Here is a 16,610-nt window from a genome sequence, read left to right as displayed (position 1 = left end):
ACAAATCTTTGCAAGGCTCCTGATGTATACTCCCTCCCCCCTTTTAGCTTTCCGAGATTGTTGGATGTAACTGAAGGTCTGTGCTGCCAAATCCTAAATGCTCCGTACGATATTGCCATGTATGTGGCTTCCCTGATGGCAGCTCGTATGCATTGCCCTTCTCGAAGTGTTCCCAGCTGGGAAGTCCGGGGTTACCTCTGAGCGGCAGACGGGGAGAACTTCCCATGCCTGCCCCAATAAGGGACGCAGGAACTGCCATGCTTTTCTCATCGCTGTAAAATAGGGTTTGTGGGAGAGCCCGTGTTTGGGCATGCAGGACACAGCGTGGCTCCTCATAATGGGCAGAGATTTAAAAGCAGAGGTTTACCTGGCTATCTCAAAAAATGAACAGATTATCAGATGGCTAAACCTGCTGAAGAAAACCCCGAAGACCCTTAAGGCCGAACTTTTATTTCCCTGCACACCATTTGCCGCTGTGCCAGGGGATCACGTGTTGGCAGCCTGCTGGCGTAAGTTCAGAAACAAAGGGAAAAAAAAGGTATGAACTCTTAAGGGGTCGGGGAGGAGAGGGGAATAGGGAGAGGGAGAAGGAGAGGGAAGGTAGGGGGGGAGGGAACTGGGGGAGGCCCAATCTCATCGCCGCGCATAAATTAGCAAAATCTACCCCCCCCCCCCCAGCGCATGCATGTTATAAAATCACGCACACCGGGTAGCACACGCACATGGATGCATGCACATACGTTTCAAAATCTACCCCTTACTGAATAAATATAGTTTTCCATAGGAGCAGAATGGGAAAAAGCTGTGCGTGAATAATGCTCATAGAAAGCAGGGTAAAGAAAGAACAGATCTCAATAAAAGGTCACACAGAAACCTTGAAAATGACAGCTGCGGAGATCTGCACCACCCACCTAATCTGCCTACTCCTGCTGCAAAATCTCAGAGCCCAGCACCTAAGCTCAGGCCGCCCCTCGCTTCTCTCCAGTGAAAGATTCGCTGGGGGTTTCTCAGGCCGCTCCTCGCTTCTCTCCAGTGAAAGATTCGCTGGGGGTTTCTCCGGTAGCTCCTCGCTTCTCTCCAGTGAAAGATTCGCTGGGGGTTTCTCAGGTAGCTCCTCGCTGCTCTCCAGTGAAAGATTCGCTGTGGGTTTCTCAGGCCGCCCCTCGCTTCTCTCCAGTGAAAGATTCGATGTGGGTTTCTCAGGTAGCTCCTCGCTTCTCTCCAGTGAAAGATTCGCTGTGGGTTTCTCCGGTAGCTCCTCGCTTCTCTCCAGTGAAAGATTCGCTGTGGGTTTCTCAGGCCTCCCCTCGCTTCTCTCCAGTGAAAGATTCGCTGTGGGTTTCTCAGGCCGCTCCTCGCTTCTCTCCAGTGAAAGATTCGCTGTGGGTTTCTCAGGCCACCCCTCGCTTCTCTCCAGTGAAAGATTGGCTGTGGGTTTCTCCGGTAGCTCCTCGCTTCTCTCCAGTGAAAGATTTGCTGGGGGTTTCTCAGGCTGCCCCTCGCTTCTCTCCAGTGAAAGATTCGATGTGGGTTTCTCAGGTAGCTCCTCGCTTCTCTCCAGTGAAAGATTAGCTGTGGGTTTCTCCGGTAGCTCCTCGCTTCTCTCCAGTGAAAGATTCGCTGTGGGTTTCTCAGGCCTCCCCTCGCTTCTCTCCAGTGAAAGATTCGCTGTGGGTTTCTCAGGCCGCTCCTCGCTTCTCTCCAGTGAAAGATTCGCTGTGGGTTTCTCAGGCCACCCCTCGCTTCTCTCCAGTGAAAGATTTGCTGTGGGTTTCTCCGGTAGCTCCTCGCTTCTCTCCAGTGAAAGATTTGCTGGGGGTTTCTCAGGCTGCCCCTCGCTTCTCTCCAGTGAAAGATTCGCTGGGGGTTTCTCAGGCCGCCCCTCGCTTCTCTCCAGTGAAAGATTTGCTGGGGGTTTCTCAGGTAGCCCCTCGCTTCTCTCCAGTGAAAGATTCGCTGGGGGTTTCTCAGGTAGCTCCTCGCTTCTCTCCAGTGAAAGATTCGCTGGGGGTTTCTCAGGTAGCTCCTCGCTTCTGTGCTTATCCTAGACTCTCTTGAACTCTGGGACTGGTTTTGTCTCCACCACCTCTCTTGGGGTCTGCTCCATGTATCCATCACCCTGTGGGGCCGATGCAATAAATGTACGTAGAAAGCGGGCGCAGAACAGTCAGCCATGCAATATTTAAATTAGGGGGTCACGTTAGGAAGGAGGCGCTACGGTTGCTTGCGAGCCCCTAGCGCCTCTTTGTTAACGCGAACCCGATCGGCATCGGCAGTTGAGAGGTTAGGAAAACCAATGCAGAGTTTATCGGTTTTCCTAAACGCCGCACAGCCAGGGGGTTCAGGAAACAGATGTTTGTCATTCAAGCGTTTGTTTCCTGCACCCGACTGCCAGCGTGGGTTTTTTTTCTGTTCTTTAACTTTATTTAAGTTTGGTTTTCCTCTTTACTTAATATCGCAGCGATATTAAGCAGGAGGCAGTACAGGAAAGCAGATTTTTCTGCTTTCTGTACTGGTTTAAGGAGCGCTCAGCAATTAATGCTGCTCCAGGAACGCCCCGAGGTGGGACCCTGCGGCTAATTTTAGCTGGGTTAAGGGTGGGTAGTCCTTTGGCTACTGAAACTTGTTCTCACAAGAAAGGCAACATAGGAGTAGCAGAAAGTAAAGAAAAGGCAGGCGGATATTGTGACAAACTGGAGAGAAGCACTGCATGAAGAGCCCAGAAAAACAGCAGCGAGTTCCCAAAGGAATGGAAAAGCCGCAGTGGATGAGCGTCACATGGTGGCAATGCTGGAAGGGATGTGTGGGGGCCAATCTGGCTCACGGAGGACCCCACTTCCAAGGCATGGCAGGAAGAGGAGGCAGGCACAGCAAGGCCAGCTCTGGTACCCACCGGAGAGAGCAGGTGCTTCACCGGTCCCCTAAGATCAAACACAGGAGCAGCTCAAAACGGCTTTCCGAGTCTCTGCGGCAGCAAACAAGGCAAACTACTTTCCACACAAACTTTCAGAAGTAAATTATACTCCTAGACATTTGATATTCCATGAGGGGCCTCAAGGCAGATTAGAAAACAAGATGTACTAGTTAACAGTACATTAGTAAAAGGAGGTTTACAATCACTACAATGATGGACGAATGTTAGATGATACTAAAACTGGACAGAGCACTGGCCCTTTCCATGCAAGTCACAGAGCAGCCAGCGCATTGCAATGACCAGGGGCCACCACCAGAAGACCAATTGCTAATTTCCTTCTCCCGTCTCTCTGTGCTGAATCTCTGTATCCATCCCCTCAAGGTGATGCATTTCACAGCCCTGTGCTTATCCCCTGAGCCATCAGAACAAAAGGTGGAAGACTGTATCCTTTAAGAAACCTGCAAGAGTAAACTGGATGGGAGCTCTGCCTTCCTTCCCCACCTCCTCCCTCCTACTCACCACAGCTAATTCGGCCTTTGAAGTGGATGTGGAAGAAAATCCCTTGAAGGCTTCCAAAGGTGATGAATGGTGAACTTGCCCAGACAAGTTTCTGTTCCCTCAACGGTTCAAATCCAGGTCAGAATTCTCCGAGGCAGGTAGAGGCCCTCACTCCCTCCCACGGGCGCACACACACCACACGCACACACACCTCACACACACCTCAGAACATATCACCAGGGACAGATGCTCATTGCCTCACGCACACACACACACACACGCACACACACACACCTCACAACATATCACCAGGGACAGGTGCTCATTGCCTAACGCACACACACACACACCTCACACACACACACACACTCACACACACCTCACAACATATCACCAGGGACAGGTGCTCATTGCCTCACACACACACACACGCACACTCACACACCTCACAACATATCACCAGGGACAGGTGCTCATTGCCTAACGCACACACACACACACCTCACACACACACACACACTCACACACCTCACACACACCTCACAACATATCACCAGGGACAGGTGCTCATTGCCTCACACACACACACGCACACTCACACACCTCACACACACCTCACAACATATCACCAGGGACAGGTGCTCATTGCCTCACACACACACACGCACACTCACACACCTCACACACACCTCAGAACATATCACCAGGGACAGGTGCTCATTGCCTCACGCACACTCACACACCTCACACACACCACCAGGGACAGGTGCTCATTGCCTCACACACACACACGCACACTGACACACCTCAGAACATATCACCAGGGACAGGTGCTCATTGCCTCACACACACACACACACACACACACTCACACACACCTCAGAACATATCACCAGGGACAGGTGCTCATTGCCTCACACACACACACGCACACTCACACTCACACACACCTCAGAACATATCACCAGGGACAGGTGCTCATTGCCTCACACACACACACGCACACTCACACACCTCAGAACATATCACCAGGGACAGGTGCTCATTGCCTCACGCACACACACGCACACTCACACACACCTCAGAACATATCACCGGGACAGGTGCTCATTGCCTCACGTTTCCTTAGCTACCCGTGCCTAGCCAGGCATGGGGGAATCCTCTTACCTTCCTCAGGTCATTCAGCCCATACTCCACAGACGAGGTCAGCACTTCCAGGGCCTAGCGGACAGAGACAAAATAAGCAAAGTCGGAGAGAGTCCAGAGGAGACCTCACCCTTTAGCGACTGCCAGGAAAGCACAGGCTAAAATATTGGTTTTCAGATCTGATAAGGACTTAACTAATTTAACCGAAGCTGTTGTGAGGCAGATTAGAGGAGGTGAGGGAGGGCAGCAGGGACCTGGAAATTCCTCCCAGAACTCACCTCATCCACTGCTCCGTTCTTTTTTTCACCAGGCACTTTCTTCCTGATCCTTTCAGCCTCCAGGGCTGGAATCCTCACTTCATTTCATATCCCCTGATGCACCTGCTCTAGTCATTGCAACCAGTGGCCTTCCAGCAGAACCTGGCAATTGCGAGCCGTAAATCCAGCCACAAGGTGTCACAACTGAGCGACCACCATGGAGGCTGTGAGCACTGCCTCTGCAGCACCCCCAGTCCCAGCTCAGCCGGGGAGCAGGAGACCCAACTTGGAGATCAAATCAGGAGTAAATTCTGCAGCAAAGTTTCTGAAATTCTGTGGCACATTTGCATATATCCCAACAATTTTGCATAATAAAAATAATTTTGTTCTCCAAGAATGCTTGTGCGTCTGCAGAATTTATTTTGTTTCTCTGAGAGTTTTATGGGTGGTGGATCTCAAGGATTAGTGTTGGGGGGAGGTAAGAAAGAGGAGATCTCTGGACTGTGGAGAAGAAAGGGTGGTAGGATCAATCGGAGAGGAAAGCACGAGGAGCTAAGGAGATGAGGAAGAGGATCAGGGATGGGAACCGAAGTAGGGTTCAGTAAGGAGAAAGGGGAGGCAGATTCTGAGTTTTGGGGGATGAAATTCAGAGGGGGGGTGAAAGAGGGAGATGACCCTCCCCTGGCTACAGCCTCTCCAACTCCCACCTTGGTCCGTTTTCTCTCTCTTCCTCTCCACATTCCACACATGCATTTGCATGGGATGAAAGCTATTAGTTTGGGGGGGGGGGGGGTTGGACGCGGGTTTTCGACTCGCTAAACCCTTTACAGTATAACGGGTAGTGGACGCGGGTTAGGCGGTGCGCTCGGCCGAGAAAGGCTGCATGTGGGATTCCGAAGTACCGAACCTCTTCCCAGCTCTCTGCTACCAGGGCACTTACAATCAGGCTGTTGAGAGTCACAGAGTTGGTGTAGAGGAACTCGATGAGCGGCAGGAAGACTTCAGGCTCCACATCGCCCAGGATGATGGAGACCTGCGCAGGCTCCTGGTCCTGGGAGGCGTCTGGGGACTGCACCGGCTGCTTGAACATTGCATGGAACATACTGCAGCGGGCAGCCAGGACGCAGCGGTGGGCACATATCTCCTGCTTCTCCTTCCCCACGATAAACTTCACATCGCTGCAGCAAGACATGCAAAGACAAACACAAAAGGAAGGTCAAGAGGCTCTGCGCTTCTACCTCAGGCGGCCAACTCTCAAAACGTTCTTCTGAAGGACATCAGCCAAGCACACGGGACACATCTGAAAGTCCCCAGGAAATACACGCAAGAACAAATTATCTCAAAATGTAAGGAGAGTCAGTAGACTCCATCCAGGTCACTAAAGCCACCTGATGACCTCACCACTGATGATTTTCTGCCAGGACACCAATGGGTAACTTTTTTGAGCTTCCTCTTTTCCATTTTGGAGAACGTGAAAGGTGGAGGCTGCTGCTGGACCTGAGTCGGTAGCTCATTTACTTAGAAATTACCAGTAGAGGTAGGAATTAGCTTACTTTTATTACTCTATAATGCCCCTGAGTCAACGCTGATCAGATGTCTAGCTCCTATCTGAGAAGTATCGACCAGGGAGAAGAAATGAGTGAGGGGTTTGAGTGACTCTTACAAGCTTACCCCAGATGCTTTGCCTCTTCTGTTAATGCTCCTTTTCCCCCTGTACATGTGTTGGGCATTTCCAAGTAGGAAGAATTTGCTGTCTGGCTATAAGAACATAAGAACATGCCATACTGGGCCACAGCAAAGGTCCATCAAGCCCGGTATCCTGTTTCCAACAGTGGCCAAGCCAGGTCACAAGTACCCGGTAGGATCCCAAGGGGTAGAAAGATTCCAAGCTGCTTATCCCACAGACAAGAAATGTATTCCCCCAAATCCACCTTAATAATGGTTAAAGAACTTTTCCAAACCTTTTTTAAATGCAGATAACATTAATAGCTTTCACCACATCCTCTGGCAACGAATTCCAGAGCTTAATTATGCATCGAGGAAAAAATAATTTCTCTTATTAGTTTTATATGTATTACCTAAAAACTTCATTGTGTCCCCCCTGGTCTTTGTACTTTTCGAAAGAGTAAACAACTGATTAACCTTTACTCTTTCCATTCCACTCATCATTTTATAAACCTCTATCACATCTCCCCTCAGCCGCCTCTTCTCTAAGCTGAAGAATCCTAACCTCTTTAGCCTTTCCTCATAGGGGAATTGTTCCATCCCCTTTATCCATACAGAGAAACATGATAGCACATAAAGACCATTAAGGCCTACATAGTCTGCCCATCCATACGATTACAATCCCTATCACTCCCTCAGAGATCCTCATCTCTTCTTGAATTCAGATATTGTCCATTGGGAAGCAGTTCCATACATCCATTACTCTCTCTGTAAAGAAATATTTCCTAAGATTACTATTGAATCTATCCCCTTTCATCCTCATCCCATCACCTCTTGTTCTACAGCCTCCTTTTGTTTGAAAGAGGCCCTGCTCCTGTGAATGGAAATCTAGACAATATTTAAATGTCTCTAACATATCTCCCCTATCCCAAAGTTCCTCTAGGGTGCACATCTTTAGATCTTTAAGTCTATCCCCTTATGCTTTAGAATGAGGACCACTGATCATTTTAGCAGCCTCCCTCTGGACCAGCTCCATCCTGTTTATATCCTTGTGACAATGTGGTCTCCATATCTGTGCACAATATTCCAAATGAGATCTTGCCAGGGACAATATCACCTCCCTTTTTCTGCTGACCACTCCTCCCAAGCATCTTTCTGGCTTTTGCCATCACCTTGTCAACCTGTTTTGCCACCTTATGATCTTCAGACAAATCACACCCAGATCACACTCTTTTTTCATGCTTAGAATTTCACCCCTTATACAGTACATCTCACTTGGGTTTCTGCAGCCTAAATACATAACTGCATTTTTTTAGCATTAAATCTTAGGTGCCAGACCCTAAATTACTTTTTTTTTTTTTAGTTTATATTCCACGTTTTGGTACTCTAGACCATTTCTCGAGTTTCGCTAGACCCGTCCTCATGTTTTCCACACCTTCCTGGCTCTCTACCCTGTTGCAGATTTTGGTATCATTGACAAAAAAAGACAAACCTGCAATGTCGTTGATGAAAATTTTGAAAAGAACCAGTCTAAGGACTGATCCTGTAGCACAGAACTAGTAACGCTCCCCTCCTTGGAGTGAACATTTACCACTACTCTTTGCCATCTCCCACTCACACACTTTCTAACCCAGCCACATTAGGGTCCATACCAAGGGCACTCAATTTATTTATAGGTTGCCTATTCAGAACCGTGTGAAAGGCCTTACTACATCCAGCCCTCTCACCTGATCCAACTCTCTGGTCATCCAATCAAAGAAATTCATCAGATTATTCTAACAAGACCTATCTCTGGTAAAACGCCTCAGATCTTGCAAATCCATTGGACTCTAGAAACTGCACTCTCCTCTGCTTTAGCAATGAGCATCAATTTGCTCAACCACGGAGGTCAGACTAAGTGACCTGTAGTTCCCAGCCTCCTTCCAGTTTTGTGTATAGGAACCACATTCACCCATCTCCAGTCCTCCGAACTACTCCCGATTCTAAAGAGGCACTGAAAAGGTCACCAGCGAAGCTGCTCTAAGTTCCCTTAAAACCTTTGGATGTACCCCATCTGGCCCCATCACACTAGAAGTATAGTTAGGACTACCTAATACAACATTAAGACCACTGCAAATACTTCAGAACACAGCAGCTAGAATACTAACCGGAAAAAGAAGGAGGGACCATATAACTGAAACCCTAGCAGAGTTACATTGGCTACCAATTGAACACAGAATTAAATACAAAACCCTTTGTATCATTCACAAACTAATTTATGATGAGAAATCAGACTGGTTGAACACAGCATTACGGGTACACGTTCCACACAGGAACCTCCGCTCAGCAAATAAAGCCCTCCTAACCATCCCAACAGTTAAAACAGCAAGACTGACACTAGTGAGAGAAAGAGCCCTATCACTAGCAGGACCCATAATCTGGAACACAATGCCTCCAGAGATCAGGCTACAAAGTGATCTCAAGACATTCAAGAAAAACCTAAAAACATGGCTTTTTAAACAAGCATTTTACAAAGAAACGAGAGAATAGAGAGAAATATTTCAGGAAAAGACAGAAAGGCACCGACACACAGTCCTTAGGACTATACAATAGATTAGTCTATGAACTCCCCACCACAATAAACCATAACTATAATACTATGTGTGATAAAACTACCGGTGTAAGTGCCTTGGTACAATTGGTCATTTATTTAAAGAATTTATATTTATTTAAAGAATTTATATACCGGGGTTCCTGTATAGTATACATATCACCCCGGTTTACAAGGAACCAAAACTATCGCTAAGGGAACTACTTCGCTAAATGACTATGTCTAATGATATATTGTAACCGAACCTTTGACGGCACCTGTTAGAATGTACTATAAGTACACTTTTACCTACATTAAATATGTGCCTACATGTAAACCTGTTAGAATGTACTATAAGTACACTTTTACCTACATTAAATATGTGCCTACATGTAAACCTGTTAGAATGTACTATAAGTACACTTTTACCTACATTAAATATGTGCCTACATGTAAACCGTTGCGACGGTATTTAACTTAGCAACGGTATAGAAAAGTTTTTAAATAAATAAATAAACAAACAAACAAACGTTTCTGAAAACTGATTGTGGTTTATTTCACTTCCAATCCTATTTTTGTTCATTTTATGAGGTCCTGCTCCTGGCCCTTCCACAGTGAACATTGAATAGAAATATTTGTTAAATTATTTCACTTTTCCTTCATCAGCTTCTATTTTATTCCTCGGCTTTACCCGAGTCTCACGATGCCACTTTTATACTCCCTCCTATCACTAACTTATCTAAAACAAACAAAAAGTCTCATCCCCCTATTTTACCGTATTTGCTGTGCGTTAAGAAAGCGAGTGCTGAAAAGTCAGTGCCCACTTTCCACGAAAATTATTGCATCGGCCCCATAGAAATGTAATGGAGGACATTGACAAAATTACCATCTTTCTTCCATTTGTGAAGTCTGTATATTAGACTCCAAACACGCTTTCCACATTAACCAACAGGGCCTCCTCCTTACCTCATAAGCCCAGCAATTCTGCTTTAATATTATATTGTATATACTGACACTCCTCTTCCCTTTCTTCCTAAATAGACTGTAGCCAGAATAACTATCCCAATCATAGTTTTTCCATGTACCCGGTCTCCGTGACCGCCTCTAGATCTGGGACTTTATTTCCCATATTCTGAAAATTAATGTCCATAGCTTTCCAAATGATGCTCTTTTTTCCCCAATTCTACACAAAACATATTTAATGTTTTATGTCATGGGGTGCCGGGTTGGAGTTCAAGGCAGTACAGGACTATAGGGCTGGACTAGAGTTTATCATCTGCTTAGTCACCCCTGCCCCGCAGGTGGAGCCCTTGAGTTTTGTGGGCTGGTAGGGCTTGGCTTTGACAGCTGAACATCATGGTGAAAGCAAGGCAGACTGGACAGGCTAGACAGGTTGGGCTGGCAGGAGCTTGATACAGACAAAGCTGGAAGCTAAGGTGATACTGAGGACGTGGCAGGAGAAGAGCAACAAGGATGAATACCGACTGGGACTGGATACATAATCAAAGTTGAGCCAGCAATAAGGGCAAGGTCAGGGAAACAGACCAGGAACTGGATAGGGCGGTGCAAGAGAGAACAAGGACTGGACAGGACTGAACTAGACAGAACAGGCAACAATGAACAGAAAGGCCAAAAGGTTCTCATTCCCAGCCTTATGCCCTAACAGGGGGGCCAGAGAGCAAAGAAAGGAGGCTCGGGAAGCCAGAGAGTGAGGCAAGAAGGTCTGGAAGACCACTGGGCAAGGCACAAAATGCTGAGTAGGCTGCAAGGCAAGACAGAAAAGCAAGAACAAGGTGGCCAGGTTAGGGAGCGAAGCTGATTCGATGAAGAGCTATCGATGGACTGGACAGGCTGGCTTAAGTAGTGCAGGAACTGCTGAGTCATGTGGTCAGTGAGGCGGTGGCTGGGATAGCTGGGAGCAGAACTCGCTGGAGGCCTCTGCTGGCAGGGAGGCATCATAGCAGATAGAATCAGGGCACGGTGAGGCTGTACAGCAGGTAAAACCGTGACATTACTTACCTGAGAACTTTCATTTAACTTAGGGCTTTGTTCCCCCATCCCCGAGGATCCCAGTTTAAGGCCCTGCTCAGTAGCTATGCTGTAAGACCCTGTGCCCCTTCCTCGACTCCATCTCTGCTCTGCAGTCCTTGAAAGTATATCCCATGGTCCAGGAAGGTAAAATGCTTTACGCAATCATCTTCAGAACGCAAACTTCCCTGCTTGTGCCTTGACTGGGAGGACAATACCATCTGTGCAACAATTTGTTTTACCCTCTCTCCCAGAAACCATGAAATCACTTTTGATACGATCTATGTGCTACCTAGAAGCATCACTTGTCCCAACATGGATGAGCAGATAGCTGTCTGTAGGCTATAGAATTTTTGGCACTCTCTCTATTACGTCTTGGATTTTGGCACCCAGCAGATAGCTCACTTCCCAGGAAAACACGTCTGATCAGCAGATGGATACCTCCGTGCTCCTTTCAAACAAGTCACCAACCACCACTACCTAGATGCAATGGTTATTGAGCCTGCAACTTTGGAGTTTGCAGGTTCCTCCTCCTCCTCTGCTTCCAGGGCTGCATACCGGTTCTTCAGCTTGAGAGAAACTGGAGTCAGGGTGTAGGGGCTAGTGGCTGAGGTAATCTGGATCCAGCAGTCATATTGTGGTCGTTTCACCTTTCCCTCTGCTTGAGTTTTCCCATCTTTGATGTCTCGATAATCATTTCATCAATATAGTTCTCATTCTCCAGGACACTTCTCAGTCTTCCTACCTCCACTCCGAGTTTTGCCACCTATTTCCTGAGGGAGTCAATCTGCAGACATCTTTCACAATGAAGCGGTTCCTCCCTGTGGATCAGGACATCTGTTTGGACAGCAATCAGATATCCTGATCCACAAACCATGTGCCTCATAGACCCCCAGGTTTAACTTATTTGATATTTTCAGAGTTTTAATTTATTTAGATTGAGCTTTATTTATTTTAATTATTTACCAGGTTTTCTATACCGTCATTAAGATAAAATCCATCACAACGGTTTACACAATGTTCAAAAATCAATAAAAGTAAATAAGAGATAAAATACAGTAAATACAATAAATATATTATAATAAAACATTATTTTATAATAGATTTGGAAATAATAGAACTTGTAGCTTAAAAAGGAATACATTTAAAATACTCACATGCATTAATTAAAAAAACTAAAATAATAAATGAAATAAATAAGACAAATAAAAAGCAGCTGCTATTCATTTAATGCTAGGTTTGTTCTTGCTCCCTGTTGGATGTTATACTACTGAGTTTGCTCATATTCAGTGTATGCTTTGTAAAATAGCCATGTTTTAAGGTCTTTTTTGAAATCTCGTATATTTTGTTGGAGTCTTAGCTTTTCAGGTAATTTGTTCCATATTTTAGGCCCGGCTATAGATATCGCTCTGTTTCTCACTTGCGTTAGTCGTGCTGAATGTATTGCTGGAATAGTGAGCAATACCTTATTACTTGAACGCAGGTTTCTTTTTGGAGTGTATAATCTAACTGAGGCATTAAGCCATTCAGTGGCTCCCGGTATAACATTTTATGAATAATGCATAGAGTTTTATACTCTATGCATTGGTTAATGGGTAGCCAATGTAGTTTGATCAAAACTGGTGTAATATGGTCGTATTTTCTAGTGTTTGTAAGGATCCGTGCTGTGGCATTCGGAAAAACTTGGAGGGGATGAATAGGAGTTTGAGGAAGACCCAGAAGAAGGGTATTGCAGTAGTCAATATTAGCGAATAGTAATAACTGAAGTACTGTTCTGAAGCTGTTTTCATCCAATAAAGGTTTTAGTCATTTTAAAGTATGCAGTTTGTTGTATCCATCTTTAAGTTTATTAGCTATATGATTCCTTAAAGACAGCTCGGAGTCTATGATTACTCCTAAATCTCTTGCATTATTGGTTATTTGAAGCTTGGTGGTATTGTCTTCCAGAGTAATGGATGTGGGTTCAGTGCATCCATGTCTCCTGTCCAACAGTATAATTTCTGTTTTTTCCATGTTTAGCATTAGTTTCATGTTTGTTACAAGTAAGTTTAAGTATCAATTCAATTGGAATGAGAATTTGTATGTCATCGGCATATATATAATGGGTTAGACTTAAGAATTGACAATTGGTACCATATATATGTTAAATATGTTAAATAATATAGCCGATAACGAAGATCCTTGAGGAACTCCTGTATTTAATTCAAGTTTGTCTGAAGTCTTATTTTTGATTTTGACTTGAAACTGTCTGTTTTTTAAGTAGGAGGAGAACCATTTTAATGTATTATTTGTTAGCCCTATTTCCATTAACCGGTCTAACAGAATAGGATGATCGACAGTATCAAACGCTGCCGATAAGTCTAACAGAACTAATAAAATAAAATAAATTGTCAGCAGATAAAGACCAATTGGCCCATCCAGTCTGTCCAGTTATCCCAGTCCACATTGCTAAGGGTATGTCCAGTTGCTCCTTATGCAAATCAGTTTTTGTTTTCTTCCTCTCTGGTTCTTTACCATCATGCGTAGATGAGCATACAAACTGTGTTCATTCCTGCCATCTCTCTTGGCTTACCAGCAACTTAATATCCAAGCTCCTGCCAAAACTAGCGAGGCCGTTACCCTGGCATCCAGCTGCCTGCACTGCATGGTGCTCGTCACCACCAGCAGCCAAAAGGAAGAGAGAGAGGACAGAGGCACTTCAGAGGGATAGGATACCAAATTTGATATCTCTGAAAGAGAATAAAATTGCACAAGAAACAAACCTGTTGCAATGGAAAGGAAGCTGTAGGACTAGGGGTCGTGATATGAAGCTCGGAGGAGTGGGCATTTTTTCACAGACAGGGTGGTGGCTGCCTGCAATGCCGTCTCAGAAGAGGTGACGAGCACAAGAATAGTAACAGAATTCAGAAGGACCTGGGATAAACACAGAGGATTCCTAGTGGCTAGAGACAGAAAATGAAGAACCAGAGTAACCTGTGGTAACTTTTGGTGCTAGTTTCTGCATAGGGGTAACCTGAATGGAGCGATCCTAACCCTATCCTAACCTGATCCTAACCCTATCCTAACCCGATCCTAACCCTATCCCTATCCTAACCCGATCCTAACCCTATCCCTAACCCGATCCTAACCCTACACTCAGAGCAACCCCCGCCTCCCCACCACACCAATTAATTCACCCCTGTTACTCTAATGCTAATTACTGACAAAAATCAGTTGTCAGGCCCCACTAATGTTAGAATACTGCATCGCCCTTCAGGACTTCATCCCAGCCCTGCTTTACACAACTCCCAAAATGCTGTTTTCATTCTATTTATGTAATTTAAAAAAACAGATAACATGCTAACTCCACTACTTAAGAAGTTTATGATGACTTGACTGTATGCCTACACCTCAGGCTCCTAACTAGTGCTGCTACTATCCCTTATCACTTCTAGAGCGCCTCTCAACGTACGCAGCTCTGCAGTGCATGCTCAGAAGAGCTCACACTCTAATCAAGGCAAAACGAGTGTGTAGTTTACAATCTCATGATGACATGACTGTATGCCTACACCACAGGCTCCTAAACTAGTGCTGCTACTATCCCTTATCACTTCTAGCGCGCCTCTCAACGTATGCAGCTCTGCAGTGCATGCTCAGAAGAGCTCACACTCTAATCAAGGCAAAACGAGTGTGTAGTTTACAATCTCATGATGACATGACTGTATGCCTACACCTCAGGCTCCTAACTAGTGCTGCTACTATCCCTTATCACTTCTAGAGCGCCTCTCAACGTATGCAGCTCTGCAGTGCATGCTCAGAAGAGCTCACAAGCTAATCAAGGCAAAACGAGTGTGTAGTTTACAATCTCATGATGACATGACTGTATGCCTACACCTCAGGCTCCTAACTAGTGCTGCTACTATCCCTTATCACTTCTAGAGCGCCTCTCAACGTATGCAGGATGCAGTGCATGCTCAGAAGAGCTCACAAGCTAATCAAGGCAAAACGAGTGTGTAGTTTACAATCTCATGATGACATGACTGTATGCCTACACCTCAGGCTCCTAACTAGTGCTGCTACTATCCCTTATCACTTCTAGAGCGCCTCTCAACGTACGCAGCTCTGCAGTGCATGCTCAGAAGAGCTCACACTCTAATCAAGGCAAAACGAGTGTGTAGTTTACAATCTCATGATGACATGACTGTATGCCTACACCTCAGGCTCCTAACTAGTGCTGCTACTATCCCTTATCACTTCTAGAGCGCCTCTCAACGTATGCAGCTCTGCAGTGCATGCTCAGAAGAGCTCACACTCTAATCAAGGCAAAACGAGTGTGTAGTTTACAATCTCATGATGACATGACTGTATGCCTACACCTCAGGCTCCTAACTAGTGCTGCTACTATCCCTTATCACTTCTAGAGCGCCTCTCAACGTATGCAGGATGCAGTGCATGCTCAGAAGAGCTCACACTCTAATCAAGGCAAAACGAGTGTGTAGTTTACAATCTCATGATGACATGACTGTATGCCTACACCTCAGGCTCCTAACTAGTGCTGCTACTATCCCTTATCACTTCTAGAGCGCCTCTCAACGTATGCAGGATGCAGTGCATGCTCAGAAGAGCTCACACTCTAATCAAGGCAAAACGAGTGTGTAGTTTACAATCTCATGATGACATGACTGTATGCCTACACCACAGGCTCCTAAACTAGTGCTGCTACTATCCCTTATCACTTCTAGAGCGCCTCTCAACGTATGCAGGATGCAGTGCATGCTCAGAAGAGCTCACACTCTAATCAAGGCAAAACGAGTGTGTAGTTTACAATCTCATGATGACATGACTGTATGCCTACACCACAGGCTCCTAACTAGTGCTGCTACTATCCCTTATCACTTCTAGAGCGCCTCTCAACGTACGCAGCTCTGCAGTGCATGCTCAGAAGAGCTCACACTCTAATCAAGGCAAAACGAGTGTGTAGTTTACAATCTCATGATGACATGACTGTATGCCTACACCTCAGGCTCCTAACTAGTGCTGCTACTATCCCTTATCACTTCTAGAGCGCCTCTCAACGTATGCAGGATGCAGTGCATGCTCAGAAGAGCTCACACTCTAATCAAGGCAAAACGAGTGTGTAGTTTACAATCTCATGATGACATGACTGTATGCCTACACCTCAGGCTCCTAACTAGTGCTGCTACTATCCCTTATCACTTCTAGAGCGCCTCTCAACGTACGCAGCTCTGCAGTGCATGCTCAGAAGAGCTCACACTCTAATCAAGGCAAAACGAGTGTGTAGTTTACAATCTCATGATGACATGACTGTATGCCTACACCTCAGGCTCCTAACTAGTGCTGCTACTATCCCTTATCACTTCTAGAGCGCCTCTCAACGTACGCAGCTCTGCAGTGCATGCTCAGAAGAGCTCACACTCTAATCAAGGCAAAACGAGTGTGTAGTTTACAATCTCATGATGACATGACTGTATGCCTACACCACAGGCTCCTAAACTAGTGCTGCTACTATCCCTTATCACTTCTAGAGCGCCTC

General features: G+C 45.9%; 1 protein-coding gene across 4 annotated transcripts in view; it reads right to left on the bottom strand.

Moving 5' to 3' along the window:
• Positions 1-16,610, bottom strand: part of LOC115100189 (BTB/POZ domain-containing protein 19-like) — an 84,197-nt gene that overhangs the window by 56,149 nt on the left and 11,438 nt on the right. For 3 of the 4 annotated variants that reach the window (XM_029618500.1, XM_029618502.1, XM_029618498.1), the window contains 2 exons: positions 5,756-5,993; positions 4,580-4,633 (listed from right to left, as the gene is read on the bottom strand). In XM_029618500.1, the coding sequence (XP_029474360.1) occupies positions 4,580-4,633; positions 5,756-5,993 (292 nt within the window). The remainder of the gene's footprint in view (positions 1-4,579; positions 4,634-5,755; positions 5,994-16,610) is intronic. The other variant, XM_029618499.1, reaches the window with a different exon arrangement.

The sequence above is a fragment of the Rhinatrema bivittatum genome, chromosome 10 (assembly GCF_901001135.1).
Source record: "Rhinatrema bivittatum chromosome 10, aRhiBiv1.1, whole genome shotgun sequence".
Lineage (NCBI taxonomy): Eukaryota > Metazoa > Chordata > Amphibia > Gymnophiona > Rhinatrematidae > Rhinatrema > Rhinatrema bivittatum.
This window is presented reverse-complemented; position numbering and strand designations above follow the sequence as displayed.